Genomic DNA, 14,026 nt, shown 5'->3' with positions numbered 1-14,026 from the left:
TGAAATGAAATGAAATTTTAAACAGTTTCATGTTATGTTACAAGTTATTTGACATGAAAATGTGTCAAGACTGGTTCCTTACATAATACTCTTTACCCACCAGGCAGGAAGTTACTGTCTAGTTCTAATTTAAACAACATTTTATTAAAAGCATAAATTAACTGTACAATCTATATTATTTAAATTCAAGGTGGTACATGTCATTTGTATTTTGTGTGTATAAAATATATTGACGTATATTGTTCAAAAAAAAAAGCTTGACCTTAATAAACCTGAATAAAACTTTTTTGTTCTTAAGTACAACTTTGTAAAGTTGTTATTTTGCACATGAGTGTTGGAATATATCAAGCAAGAAAACATACAGTGAAAATCATATATCACAGTAGGCTAATTATATCTTTGCGTTAAAAGCTGAAATCAATCGAGATTCAGCAAATACAGAGAACAATCTTTAATTTGATCCTTATGACACAGATGGTTACTAATTCAAATGTGTTTTAAGATTCAAATGTTTAATTCCCCCTATTCCATATAGCTACTTGCTTCAGTATTACATTTATTTCACATTCAGAAAATACTGAACATACTTTCAGTACAGACTTGCGCTCCTCTGATTCAGACTTGTTCCTCATCTCTTTGAGCACCAACGTTTGATGCTCTTTCCCTGAAGTACTGTTCTGGTCCAGACCGTCTGTTTCAGTCTCCGGGTCACTGTCACAGCTCCGTCTTCTTCTTGATGTGCGTGTCCTAGAAGAGGCTGTCCACGTCTCCCATCTCCACAAACACTGTCTTCAGCTGGGAGTAGTATTCAACTGTCACCTGGCCGTTCTCGCGCCCTATGCCTGGTGAATGTAAAGATTACAAGGAATAAGGAAGTACAAGCAACAATGATCAGATTAGTTACTGATGTGGTTTTGCGATGGTGCTGTATAAGTCTGTGCAACAAAAAATAAATAACCCCTCTATAGGGCCACAAGCAGATTGAAATGATATAAAAAACAGGCCAGTGGCGTTTGATTCCTGGTCTGTTTACAAACATCTGTACCTGACATTTTGAACCCTCCAAAGGGCACCTCCACTGGAGTGATGTTGTAGTTGTTGATGAAACAGGAACCAGCCTTGAGGTGTTCCACCACACGATGGGCTCGCTTCACATCCCTAGAGAAGTTGCGTGTGTTCATTTTAATAATATTTACACATGCTTCTACTGATCTATTAATTGTTAAATTTGACTGAAACTATTTGTCATTTTGCTGCCTCCAACTTAAAGACAATCATGGTTCAAAAAGTCTCCTTTACGAGCCTGTGAGGTTGTCCTTAATGTCTCACCACAAACCCACCTGGTGAAAACTCCTGCAGCCAGACCCATGGTTGTGTCATTGGCTCGCAGCAGCACCTCCTCTTCTGTTTCGAAGGACAACACAGACATGACGGGACCGAAGATCTCCTCCTTCACACAGGTCATCTCATCTGTGCAGTCGCCTGAACGAGAAACGAAAGAAAGGACAAACGCTTGTGTGACCTTAAAGTCACCTCTATCTTAACTGTATTCAAGGAGAGATGAATCCCTTTTGACTTCTAAACATTTGTGATGTTCCAGCCAGAATTAGAAAAAGGGTAAAATAAGGTTGCAACACTGTACCAAAGAGTAAAGATGTATGGAAGTCTTACCCAATACACATGGAGTCATGTAGTATCCACCTCTGAGTTTGGGATCTGATGGAACAAAAGCTTCACCTCCGCATAACACTGTAGCTCCCTTTAAAACAGAGCAATTCACAAAAAGGTCGAATTAAAGATGCTGCACAAGAGCCTGTTGACAAAACAAAATAAATAGGACGAGTCTTACCTCTTTCTTTGCCTGATCAACAAAGGATAGGACTTTTTCCAGATGTGGCTGGTTGACCAGTGCTCCCATTCGTGTGCTCTCCAATAGTGGGTCTCCTATCTCGATCGCCCGTGTCCTCTTCACCACCTCCTCCACAAACTCAGGCAGAATATCCTTCTGAACAAAGACCCTTGTACCATTGCTGCAGACCTGTGTTACATTTAATCAAATATAATATGCTTTCATTTGTAGATTGGTCACATGTGTCAGCATATACAAATTAAACAGATTATATCCAAAGCAGAATAGCACAATATATACCTGGCCTTGAGACAGGAAGTTGGCCATTAGAGCTCCCCTCACGGCGTTCTCAAGATCGCTGTCCTCAAAGATGAGCAGAGGAGATTTCCCTCCAAGCTCCAGAGTCACAGGCTTCACCCCTTGGATGCCATCTCCATAATCTGTTGGTCAAAGTCACGTGGAAGAATACCCATCGATTGTTCTTGTCACATTTAGGATTATGGAGAAAAAGACAGATCTCGACATCTTTGCCACTAAATCTACAAAACCTAAATATAGGGAATTAACATTCCCCATTACCTTTTATGATTTACTTGTGTTTTTTTTATTTAATATCTCACGCTAATAAAATCAATAAAAGTTGACAAGGTGCGTAGAATATGAAGTTCTGCCGTGTAAGTTGCACTGACCTTCTTTCCTGTGGCCACACTCCCGGTGAAGGACACTTTAGCGACGTCTGGGTGGTAGCAGAGTAAGCTGCCAGTCTCCTGGCCGCCCTGCACCACGTTAAGCAGCCCCTCCGGAGCTCCAGCCTCGGCATAGATCTCTGCCAGCATGACTGCTGTCACAGGCGTCACTGGTGACGGCTTGAACACCATGGAGTTTCCTATTTAAGATGACGGACATAAGAATAAGTAAGACCTCTTGTTTGACTTATCTAATCAACGAGAAAGCACACAGAGATCAGAGATGTCAAGTCTGCCCAATAAAGCACATAAAGCAGCTGTGGTTTGGGGTTATACCTCAATTTGGCATGTTATGGTGTATTACATCAGAAAATTATGCAATCTGTGGAAAGAAACAGACTCATGTGATGTGACCATTTAAACATTTTATGTTGCTGTAGTGCCATCTATGGGCGAAAAGCCATTACATCTTTCAGGATTGCTAAGAGTAAATGTGCATATAAATTTGGCTGAAATTGCATGTTATGTGTGAGTGGGTGAGTTATAAATAATAATTTATTCGCACATATATTGTACAGTTGGAAAAAACTAACATAATCACTAGGAGACTGATCACGGTCTTGATGTCAGTCCCCTCAAACTCACATTCTCTCAGACCATCTCGAACATCACATAGCAACATCCACACAATCAGCAACGGTATCATTACATATTTGGCGACGCAAAACACGTCTGTTATACGTCAACATATTTACATTAGTTTTGTACATGAGAAACCGTTGGTTAATAGCAACAGACGTCTGGCTATACAGTACCAGTCAAAAGTTTGGACACACCTTCTCGTTCAATGGTTTTTCTTTATTTTTAAAATATTGTAGATTAATATTGAAGACATCCAAACTATGAAGGAACACATATGGAATGATGTGGTAAACAAGCAAATGCTCAACAAACTAGAATATGTTTTATATTTTAGATTCTTCAAAGTAGTTGAATGAGAAGGTGTGTCCAAACTTTTGACTGGTACTGTACATCAATCCATCAGAACATAGGCGAACTAAGGCATTATCGCTATTATGCACAGTGCATAGGAACATAGAGAAGCTAGATAACAATTGACATTCAATATTAGATGTTGACATAAGACTGGGTAACAGATTGCAATGAGTAGTGTTGGGGACACGCCAAATGCCAGTGTTACAATCACATGGCATATAGACAGTCACAAGAAGTATACGACAATCACCCACAATCATCATAGCAGCCACACAACGCTTGTTATCAACATCGATAGGTGTAACAGTACATTTAACATGCTTGTCATACACTATAGCACACCCGCCATAAGGCCTGCCAGTACGTATCTCGTTATCGCTCATACCAACTCCTATATCCAAACTTAAAACCTCTATGTTTTCTTAATTCTTAACAAATGTCACTGAATCCCTTCAGGTAGTTTTTGAGATATTCTGCTAAATAAAAAATAAATAAACATAGCAAACAAATAAAAAAAAAAAACCTCCCTGACAGGGGAAACTAGTTATGTGTACTAAAGGTAATAATTTATGTCTTGACAACTTTAGAAGTATCCCATACCACAGGCCAGGGCTGGAGCTGATTTCCAAGCAGCTATCTGGAAAGGATAATTCCAAGCACCGATGCCGACACACACTCCCAGAGGCTCCCTGCGGGTGTAGGCAAAGGATCCCCCGGGCAACTGGACATGCTGGCCTTGAAAAAAAGAAGGCAAAAGTATTTCGTAAAAACAGGTATAAAAAGGTTTGAATAAAGGTTTTTAAGCTTTTGGTTTAAAAAAGAGTGCACAGTGTCAATCTATCATATATCAGATTTTCACTAATATCTTAATATTGGCTAATGCACCATAATGGTTGGCTTTTCCACTAAACCTTGTAATTAATGCATTGTAATGAATGTGGATTACACAGTTAGTAACAGTGTGAAATTGTTGTCTGTCATGCTTGTAACAGTTATTTTTTGGCCTCCGGCTTCAAGACCTCTTGGAAAGTTGGAAATGATGAGTGAGAGTTGTTTTGTACCAACCTGCTAGAGTGCTAGCCAGGGCTGCATAGTACTCTATGCACAGTCTGGCAGAGTCCACATCCAGACGGGCCTCTGTGATGGACTTCCCATTGTTGACCACCTCCATTTCAGCTATCTCCTCTCTCCTGCTCTGAACATGAAAGCCAGAGTAAGTGCCAAACATTTTGTTTGTGTTAGACAAGATCTCAGATGCAACACTGAAAATACATAACTCTTTTCATGAAATACACTTCATTTGGGTAGGGTAATATCCCCTATTTAGTTTTGTTATAAAAGGTGTGCTAATCACAAAGGAAGAGATGTAGATAATGTAGTAATCTAGTATTTTCTTATTACATTAAATATACACAAGGTATAGTGATTCCCACTCTTTAGATCTTTGTTATGCTAGATATAAGAGATCCATCGAATTACTCATACATTTTGGAAACCAGAGGTAGCAAATCAACAAAACAAAAGACACCTCAATGATATGCGCAGCTTCTATCATGATCCTCGCCCTCTCCATCCCAGACATTTTGCTCCAATGGCCAAAAGCCGACTTGGCAGCCTTCACAGCCTGATCTACCTCCTCAGTACCACACGGCTCCAAATGGCACAAGACTCGCCCTGCACAGTGAAGAACGGGAAAGCACACACAGGTTAAGTAGAAAACAAAACGTTGTACAATTTGGCAAGCCCATATCACCTTGCTTTTTCATTTAGGTTTTACTGGTTTGAAGTCATCCTTTAATAAAGAAGGACATGAAGTCTAGGCCTGTAACATAGTGGATGTATGTATTTACACTCTCTCTTCCATTACCAGGATGAGTGACAAGATAAGAAGATGCCTAAAAATACAGCAATCAAAGTGGCTGAGAAAGAGCCACAAAGAGACACAAAAATCATATTGACTGCATTTGCTGAAAGATAAGCAGTGAACCGTGTTTCAGCCATTAGGGTGAGGAAGGTCCAGATACAATGTCCCCCCTGTGGGACTAATAGAGGATCACACACAGACCAGAGATCAGCTGACCTTACACAGCAAGGCTCAAAGTCCAATGAGGACAACGTCATAATAGTGTGGCTCACCTGTTGCAGGTTCGTAAACATGTTCCTTGTTACATTTCTTCCGGCTGGTCTGTCTCTTCCCAGCCCAGAAGTTCAGCGGGACCTTGATGTCCACTGAGCCGGAGGAGACGCACCGCACCGCCGCCGCGAGAGGAGCCGCCGCGGGCCGCCGCACGGACGCAGCGAGCCTCTGCAGCATACCGTTACTCAACCTGTCGACAGCTGCTCCACGTTTAGCATACAGCTGCAAAACATACATACTGTTATACTCCTTTATAATACTGCTGGTAAACTACATGTGACACCGTCCCTTCAACATTAACGTGAAAAAAAGGAGATTCACTAAAAGTTTAAAGTTTTCTCGCGTTTACAACAAGTGCACAAAACTGTAACATGCAGATTTCTTGTTCCTCGCTTTCTCACTTTTTAACATATTGAACTCCTCAAAAAACAACTTACGCGCAGGCTTCCTCACAGGTGGTGCGTATCGGGAGGCTAAGAGTGAGAAAATAAAAAGTGAGTCCATAAAAAGAATGTTGGTGTTGCACCCAGGGGGCGGGGCTAGTGACGTATGACCGTTGCTGGTGTCGATTGGTTGTTTTCAGTCAATCTCAGAAAAAATAACTATGAAAGTAATATTTACAAATTACTCATTTAATTGGAATATAAATGTATTATAGTTCATTTATACTGAAAAATACATGTAAATAAATTAATGTAAAATAAAAATAAAATGTGAGTCCATAAAAAGAACGTTGGTGTTGCACCCAGGGGGCGGGGCTAGTGACGTATGACCGTTGCTGGTGTCGATTGGTTGTTTTCAGTCAATCTTAGAAAAAATAACTATGAAAGTAATATTTACAAATTACTCATTTAATTGGAATATAAATGTATTATAGTTCATTTATACTGAAAAATACATGTAAATAAATTAATGTAAAATAAAATAAAATGTGAGTCCATAAAAAGAACGTTGGTGTTGCACCCAGGGGGCGGGGCTAGTGATGTGTGACCGTTGCTGTTGTTTTCAGTCAATCTTAGAAAAAATAACTATGAAAGTAATATTTACAAATTACTCATTTAATTGGAATATAAATGTATTATAGTTCATTTATACTGAAAAATACATGTAAATAAATTAATGTAAAATAAAATAATAAATAAAAAGTTAGTCCATAAAAAGAACGTTGGTGTTGCACCCAGGGGGCGGGGCTAGTGATGTGTGACCGTTGCTGTTGTTTTCAGTCAATCTTAGAAAAAATAACTATGAAAGTAATATTTACAAATTACTCATTTAATGGAATATAAATGTATTATAGTTCATTTATACTGAAAAATACATGTAAATAAATTAATGTAAAATAAAATAATAAATAAAAAGTGAGTCCATAAAAAGAACGTTGGTGTTGTGGGCGGAGCTTCGCCTCAGTGATGTTCCAGCACAGCAGCTCTGACGATACATTGCAAGCATGACCGGGGACAGTGAAACACACCTAAGGGACCGCGGCGAGAACACCAACGTTATCCGGCAACCGTTTCTCATCGGTGTCTCCGGGGGCACCGCCAGTGGCAAGGTTGGCACTCCAGCTAGCTAATTTGACGGTTTTGGCGAAATGTCATGTTTTAAAATCGATGTTAAATCACGGCAGCCGGGTGCTGGTTGACCGCGTGGCTACAGCGACGCAACCCCGTGGACTCAACGCTGAGTTTTGATTGACAGCTTTCTCATTGTGTTTAACCACACAGCGCCTAGATAGCACAGGTTTTACTTGTTTCGCGTTTGACTTAACGCCTGTTATGAGTAAACATTACTGAAAATCTCGCGTTTGTCCATTACTCCCCTGTCATGCTGGAGGGTAGTCACTCCCGACTACGTGTGTACCACTGATGCTAGCTTTAGCCGTGTTAGCCGCACCGCTACATTCCATCACACTGGAGCAGACCGGGCACACACACCAGTGCCAGCGTGTCTCCAGGCCACCCGAAGTGTGTAAATATTGTGAACCATGTTTGTTACATGTGTAGACTATCCCCTATGAACAGGGTGAGTCAACTACCCCTTGGTGGCGACACACGTGTATGTGTGAGTGGCCTGGGATAACATCGCCTATTTTGTTGGTGTCTTTCCATCGCGCCCACGTCCTTTGTGCTATATACGACACGTTAAAAAAACATGGTGACGAGGCTTTAGTCAGCTATTTGACTTAACATCCTCACTTATTTGCCTTTTTAAGCGTGACATCCACGCTCCAGTGAGACATCGGATGTGGATATTTCCAATGACGTCATTTTCTTTGTTATGAACCGGTCTATTGTGCGAGCTCTCGGTGGTACCAGTAACCACACCCCGTGTTATCTGGGGACACGTTTTAAACGGATAGGCTTGTCAGTGACGACCACAACTAAGCAGCATTTTAGAAAAAACAAGGCGTCGAGTATCTGGCTCCAACTGGTCTCGCTTGCAGTGAAGGATCACATAATTACATATGAGGGCAAATGCTCGCCTCTCCTCCGTCCTCCTCGTTGGCCCCTCCTCCAAACTTTGTCCCAGATATCTTATTACTGGCAGCGAGCCTGTGTTTTCCTTCCTGTAAACCCCGCACAGGTTACTGAAAGAAGGGTGGTCTTACTGGTTTTGACGCCAGTGTCAAGTCGTAAGGTGGCTGACTGCTAATGGATTGGAAGATGCATTTTGGCATTCTGGTCTGAAGTCATCCCCCCCCCCCACAATGTGGCAGCAGTGCTGATTTTGTGTTTCTCGGGCTCACTGCTGAGGCTTGTTTTTTCTTTCTTTTTTTTCTCGGCAGTTCTCGTTGAATACAGAAAATCGTTTCTTTGTTCCATCAGTATTGAAAACAAAAGATATCAGACTCGGTTGCTAAATCTAAGCATGAATTAACCCATCGATCCTGTGGAAGAAAAGTTTCTTTAAGGTCCAATTCAGTGGCTGGTTCAGAGGAGCTTTATTCCCTGCGCAGTGGAGACAGAACTTCACAGTATGCTTGTAGAATTCTCTCTGACTACAGTAGGTTCTGGTCAAGATTATATACAGTTTTACAGGAAACAAACAGTTCATCAGATGATGTGGGTTGGGCTAAGCTTCTCGGGAAGGAAAGACCTTTGATCAATCATCACCCAAGATGTATTCATTGTCAGTTCAAAGAGTGAGTTATGTTTGAGAAGCAAACTGACAAGTCTGTAGTAGTGGATTAATATAGGCACAATACAAGCTGAGCAATCTTCACATTGCATCAAAAGGTTTTACTAACAGAGGGTTGTTAATTAATGTAAAATAGTTTCTGTCTGGACAGAGGTTTACTGTTACTGAGACAGAACGGAAAGGAATACAAATCAATGCAAAAGAATACAGTTAATACAAGTTAAAGATATAAAATGTTCTTCTACAATCCCTATTTGCAGTAGTAAACTAATATTGACATATACTAGACTACAAACCCCCATTAAGTGATTAGAACACCAGTGAAGCTGTCTCTAAATGAACAATTATGTTACAGTGATATAAAAAGTAGTGCCAGCTTCTGGAAACGTTTGCTTTTCACTTAATGAATAACGATGGGTTATGTGATTATTTATGGATTGTGAGTCGTTACCAATCGGTTTCTAAATCTAGAAGTATGAGCATTAAAATTGATGCTGTAGATTGCCTCATTAAATGTCACTGTGGATTAGTCATTCACTCTGAAATTGTTGCGTTTGAGTGTGTTGACACAACCTACCAGCTCTCGAGTGAGGAGGCGGTCCAAATTCATTGTAACACAATTTCATTGACACAAAGGCAACAGAGCCTCGGGTAACGGGAGAATGCCCACTCAGCACTGGGCATGAGATTCGTTTGGCTGGGAAGGTCAGTGGGGACAAACATGGTGGACCGCTGGGCATTTAATCTATGATTGTGTTAGTTGACCTCACACAAGGTCGGGAATTACCCACCCGCTTTCTTGTTAAATTTGAGTGTGGGTGTAACACCAGTCTTAATTCCGTTCTATTTCGATAGAGTTGAAACTAGTTTCACTCGTATTTGGGTTGACGGTTATGAAAAACAGATGTGATATTAACCACACACACTTGCGTACGTTTTTCTTACCTCCATGTATGTAGACTGTTGATGCTCAGTCACCTCCGGTTTCTATCTATTGACTTACTTTTTTCTATTTGTCTGTTTCTGCAGTCGTCTGTATGTGAGAAGATCATGGAGCTGCTGGGCCAGAACAAGATCGACCACCACCAGCGGCAGGTGGTCATCCTCAGTCAGGACAGCTTCTACAAGGCACTGACTCCAGAGCAGAAGGCAAAAGCACTTAAGGGCCAGTTCAACTTTGATCACCCAGGTATGCACAAGCCGAGTAGTGAGGCACAGCTTATAGTAGTGTAAAGGATATATATCACCTCTGCTGGTTTGCAGCAGGCACACGTGTGCCATTCATATCACAGATTTCAGTTGCACCAAGAAAAGTATTTTTTTTTCTTCTTTTAAATGATTGGAAAGCAGGTTCTGCAGGTGTATTTTCACTGTGGGTTTGTGGTTTTGAAATTCTCCACCTACCTGACCTAAGCCAAATTGATGTGGTATGAAAAGAAATGCGTTAGGAATAAGTAACAGCTGAGGCTGCTTAAGGACTACACAGATTAAAATATGCTGACTAATTTAGATTACAATAATTTTCAAATTCAAACAAAGCAATTTACCAAGATGATATAAACCATTTAAATCAGGCTTGGGTTAAGCAGCACTCATTGCTGCCATGTTGATTTCTTCCGCTGCGTCTTGGCAGAAGCATAGACTCCATTTTTGGAGTCTGACTTGGCCCCCTGAAGCTCCTGCTTCCTTTCTCGGCTGATTTTAAATCCCAACAGTCAGCAGGCCTTTCTCAGAGGCAGCTGCTCTAAGGCTCAGAGGCTGAACCCAGCACCTGTTACACGAAAGGGATTCCTGGGTTACCAAACGTGCAGTGTGGGGTCCTACATTGGCGCACACCAAGCCGGTTTAACTGGGGCTAAGTTACACAGCGTCTTGCAAAGATCCCTACTGAGCGTTTGCCTTTTCTTTTCCTTAGATGCCTTTGACAATGAGCTGATAAAGCAAACACTCAGGGAAATCCTGCAGGGGGAGACTGTCCAGATCCCAGTTTATGACTTTGTCACTCATTCCAGGTGAGCACCTATCTGTAACACTTTATAGTTCCTGTTTGGTCAGCACCAAAACATTTTGTTCTATCAGAATAGAATGACACTAATGGTCATGTTGAACCAGTTCCTGCTTAACATAGTTGTGTAATAATTTTACATTTTCATACTAACCCATGGTCTGAATGTAGTTGCTACATGTCTGAATGTAGTCGCTACATGTCTGAATGTAGTCGCTGACAAAGAGGAGGAAATCTGTGTTGTTCCAGGAAAGAAGAGTTTATCACGGTGTATCCGGCTGATGTGGTCCTGTTTGAGGGCATCCTCATGTTCTACTCTCAGGAAATCAGAGATCTTTTCCAGATGAAGCTGTTTGTCGACACAGATCCAGACACACGACTCTCTCGCCGAGGTGTGTAGTGAGAGTTGGGTTAATACACAAAAGGGTGTAGAGCACGGCACCCCCTTACTATTTTCAGTTTGTTTAATAGCTAGCATTTATATTGTGTCTCTTTCTTTGTGTGCTTTCAGTTCTTAGAGACATCAGTGAGCGTGGGAGAGAGCTGGAACAAGTGCTGGCTCAATACATCACTTTTGTGAAACCAGCCTTTGAAGAGTTCTGTTTACCAGTAAGCAATGTTTCTACCCTACAGGCATCTGAGGTTGTGCATAAGAGTCCCAACTGATAAACTTGGGTGTCCAACATTATCAGCCAATTTTAGCTTTAAACAGATGTATTTATGTTTATGGCTGCTCTTCTGAATCAGGAAATTGCAGTAGAGACAGGCCAAAGGCACATACGTTTTAAGTGCTGCATTACATTGTTTAACCAGGAAGCACAGAGTTTTATTTTGACTGTAAAAGTAGTTCATATCTAGGTCACAATTTTCTTAAACTACCAAGTATCTGTGTGGCACTGTTGTGCGGTATATATTTATAAATCTGATCATGAGAAATGTTTTTTGAACATTGACCTTTTTCTTTATTTCTACTAGACAAAGAAGTATGCAGATGTGATTATTCCTCGAGGAGCAGATAACCTTGGTATGGACAACTATTCTACACTACGCCGACACTGCATTTTTGTTTGTCAGGCGGGGAATAGTGTCTGTTAAAAGGGGAATTCAACAGATTTTACACATCTGTCAGTTTACAGATAAATAAACAGTTGGGTTTGAAGACTAAATGTTTTTCAAATGAAAAAAATCTGGGGAAGTGGTGTTACAATAACGTGAGCCACCAGGTGGCACCAGATATTGACAAAGTGTGTTTGTGGAATAGAAAAAGGCCTTCTTTGTGATTTTGACACTTTTTCTTCATCTGTCCATGAGTCTGACAATGTTCTAGAAGTGCTGTGGAGTACTCTGTGTAAACAGCTGTCTTTTATTTTCTGCAGTGGCCATCAACTTGATAGTACAGCACATCCAAGACATTCTGAACGGCGGACTAAGCAAGCGCCACAACGGCTGCATGAACGGCCACAGTACTCCACGCCAGCGGCGGACCTCCGAGTCCAGCAGCCGGCCTCATTGACCTCGTCCCAACTCTCTTCACCGCCCGGAGAGGGGTGTGGGGAGTTACGCTGTAAATAATGCCTGTTGGCATCCCTGTATTTAAGAGAGAAGAAATGCAAAAAGAATTGAAATGCCTTTTATTATGATTACTCTTGTTAATGGGTACTTTCATTGTAATTGCTGTACTTGGGATTTAGATTTTTTTTTCTTTTTTTTTTTTTTTTTTGTCAGCAGGATAAAAGAAAAGATCTTGTTATTCCTGTGATGAAACCATGGGTTAAATTTAACCCCATGCATTTTTCTCCCAAATTGCTTTTTGTTTTTTATGTATCCCCTGCTGCTCCATGGTAAATTATGCCGCTAATGAATAAAAGAGGGGAACCCTTTTTCTTTATTGCAATGTCTGATAAAACTTGAACCCCTAATAGCGGGGGAGATTCATCAACGTTTGAGTGGGTCCCAGACGAGAAGGATGAAATTAGAAGATGAGTTAAAGACACCAGAATTGCACTCTGTATTTGTACTGACAATCTTGGGAGTGTTTCCAACCCTTTTGTTCGGTATTTAAGTTTCTCTGTATTGTTTAGTATGTGTTTCACTAGAGGTCTGTTTACTACAAAGTATCCACCACACTGACTGTATAATGTCTGCTGCAACAGCAACACACTGCATGATTTTCAAATACTGATTATCAGGTGCAGAATATTTTGACTCTCAGATCAATGAAGCCAAAGGCTGGAAGGTTCGTCTGACTACTGTATTAACCCAGTCTAGTGTTGATGGTATTGTTACACTTCGGGGATACACTTGCCTCCTAATTATTACAATACTGATGAGTGCCCCAATGAAAACTAATTTAGAAAAAGTACTATTTTGTAAATGAGATGGTTATTTAAATATGGATAAATTATTCACTTAAATATTCCTAGTTTTGGATGGTTAGACTAGCATTCATGAGGGAATCAAGCCCTGTTTAATATGATTAAAAATATGACTATATGTTTACTCTCAGGTTGGAAATACCATTTTTAATTTCAAATGCCAGAAAAGGGGATGCTAAAGGTGTTCAATGCCACAGCAATATTAGTTGTCCCAGGTGTGTGGCCATTAACCACCAAGACCCACCACAATGCCTCTGCAAAGTTGCCTCAGGTTAACGTGTACAGTAAATATCCACGCTAAAAGCCAGTTTCCATTCTTACACTTAAAGGTATAATAAACTGTTGACTTAATTTTGTATTCCACGTGCTGTATTTATTGTGTATAAATGACTTGAATGACTGATTTGTACCGCGAGATTTGTACTGTAGGCTGTGTAATGATTTATGACGATGAGGACAAGTGCTTAATGGTTAATAAACTGATGCAGCCGACTGTCTTTGTGTGAAGAGTGTGATTGTTTGTTAATATCATGCGTTAATATGACTTATATACATATTTGAATGTCTCATGCGTGGTTTTGCGAACAAAGACTCACTGAAATAATATTGCAAGGGGCATCAATAAGTAGGTCATTAAATTGTATTTGATTGTGTCCACTAGAGGGAACAATAGATTACTGGAGTTATTATCCCTTAAAGTGATAACGGATATATAAGTATTTAGATAAGTGTGGTCGTTCTCAACAGGATGGAAAGATATACTAAGTATTCAGTACAGAATTACCTCATACGATGTATTAAACCCGACCCCGGTGCTGCTTCATTTCTAAAAAAACAAAA

The 14,026-nt window shown here is 40.5% G+C and overlaps 2 protein-coding genes across 2 annotated transcripts; one reads left to right on the top strand and one right to left on the bottom strand.

Moving 5' to 3' along the window:
* Positions 1–6: 6 nt before the first annotated feature.
* aldh9a1b (aldehyde dehydrogenase 9 family, member A1b) lies at positions 7–6,185 on the bottom strand. The gene is given in 13 exon segments (XM_054624818.1): positions 7–842; positions 1,046–1,158; positions 1,341–1,482; positions 1,672–1,759; positions 1,850–2,038; positions 2,150–2,265; positions 2,268–2,289; positions 2,539–2,735; positions 4,132–4,266; positions 4,597–4,726; positions 5,060–5,205; positions 5,668–5,890; positions 6,106–6,185. Coding segments are annotated over 12 exon segments (1,551 nt in total). The 5' UTR covers positions 5,846–5,890; positions 6,106–6,185; the 3' UTR covers positions 7–747.
* An 893-nt stretch (positions 6,186–7,078) lies between these two features.
* Positions 7,079–13,679, top strand: uck2b (uridine-cytidine kinase 2b). The gene is made up of 7 exons (XM_054596014.1): positions 7,079–7,220; positions 9,836–9,995; positions 10,722–10,818; positions 11,061–11,203; positions 11,323–11,420; positions 11,787–11,835; positions 12,188–13,679. Exons 1-7 carry the CDS (start codon positions 7,116–7,118, stop codon positions 12,322–12,324), a joined length of 789 nt encoding a protein of 262 aa, XP_054451989.1. The 5' UTR covers positions 7,079–7,115; the 3' UTR covers positions 12,325–13,679.
* The last annotated feature ends 347 nt before the right edge of the window (positions 13,680–14,026 follow it).

This window comes from Anoplopoma fimbria, chromosome 3 (assembly GCF_027596085.1).
Source record: "Anoplopoma fimbria isolate UVic2021 breed Golden Eagle Sablefish chromosome 3, Afim_UVic_2022, whole genome shotgun sequence".
Classification (NCBI taxonomy): Eukaryota; Metazoa; Chordata; class Actinopteri; order Perciformes; family Anoplopomatidae; genus Anoplopoma; species Anoplopoma fimbria.
The sequence above is the reverse complement of the archived record's forward strand: the minus strand, read 5'-3'. Positions and strand labels throughout refer to the sequence as shown.

Coding starts and splice junctions, on each gene's coding strand:
- uck2b (XM_054596014.1), top strand. CDS start 7,116: ATGACCGGGGACAGTGAAACACACCTAAGGGACCGCGGCGAGAACACC. Junction 7,221..9,835: donor GGGGCACCGCCAGTGGCAAG/GTTGGCACTCCA, acceptor CTGTTTCTGCAG/TCGTCTGTATGTGAGAAGAT. Junction 11,204..11,322: donor CACACGACTCTCTCGCCGAG/GTGTGTAGTGAG, acceptor GTGTGCTTTCAG/TTCTTAGAGACATCAGTGAG.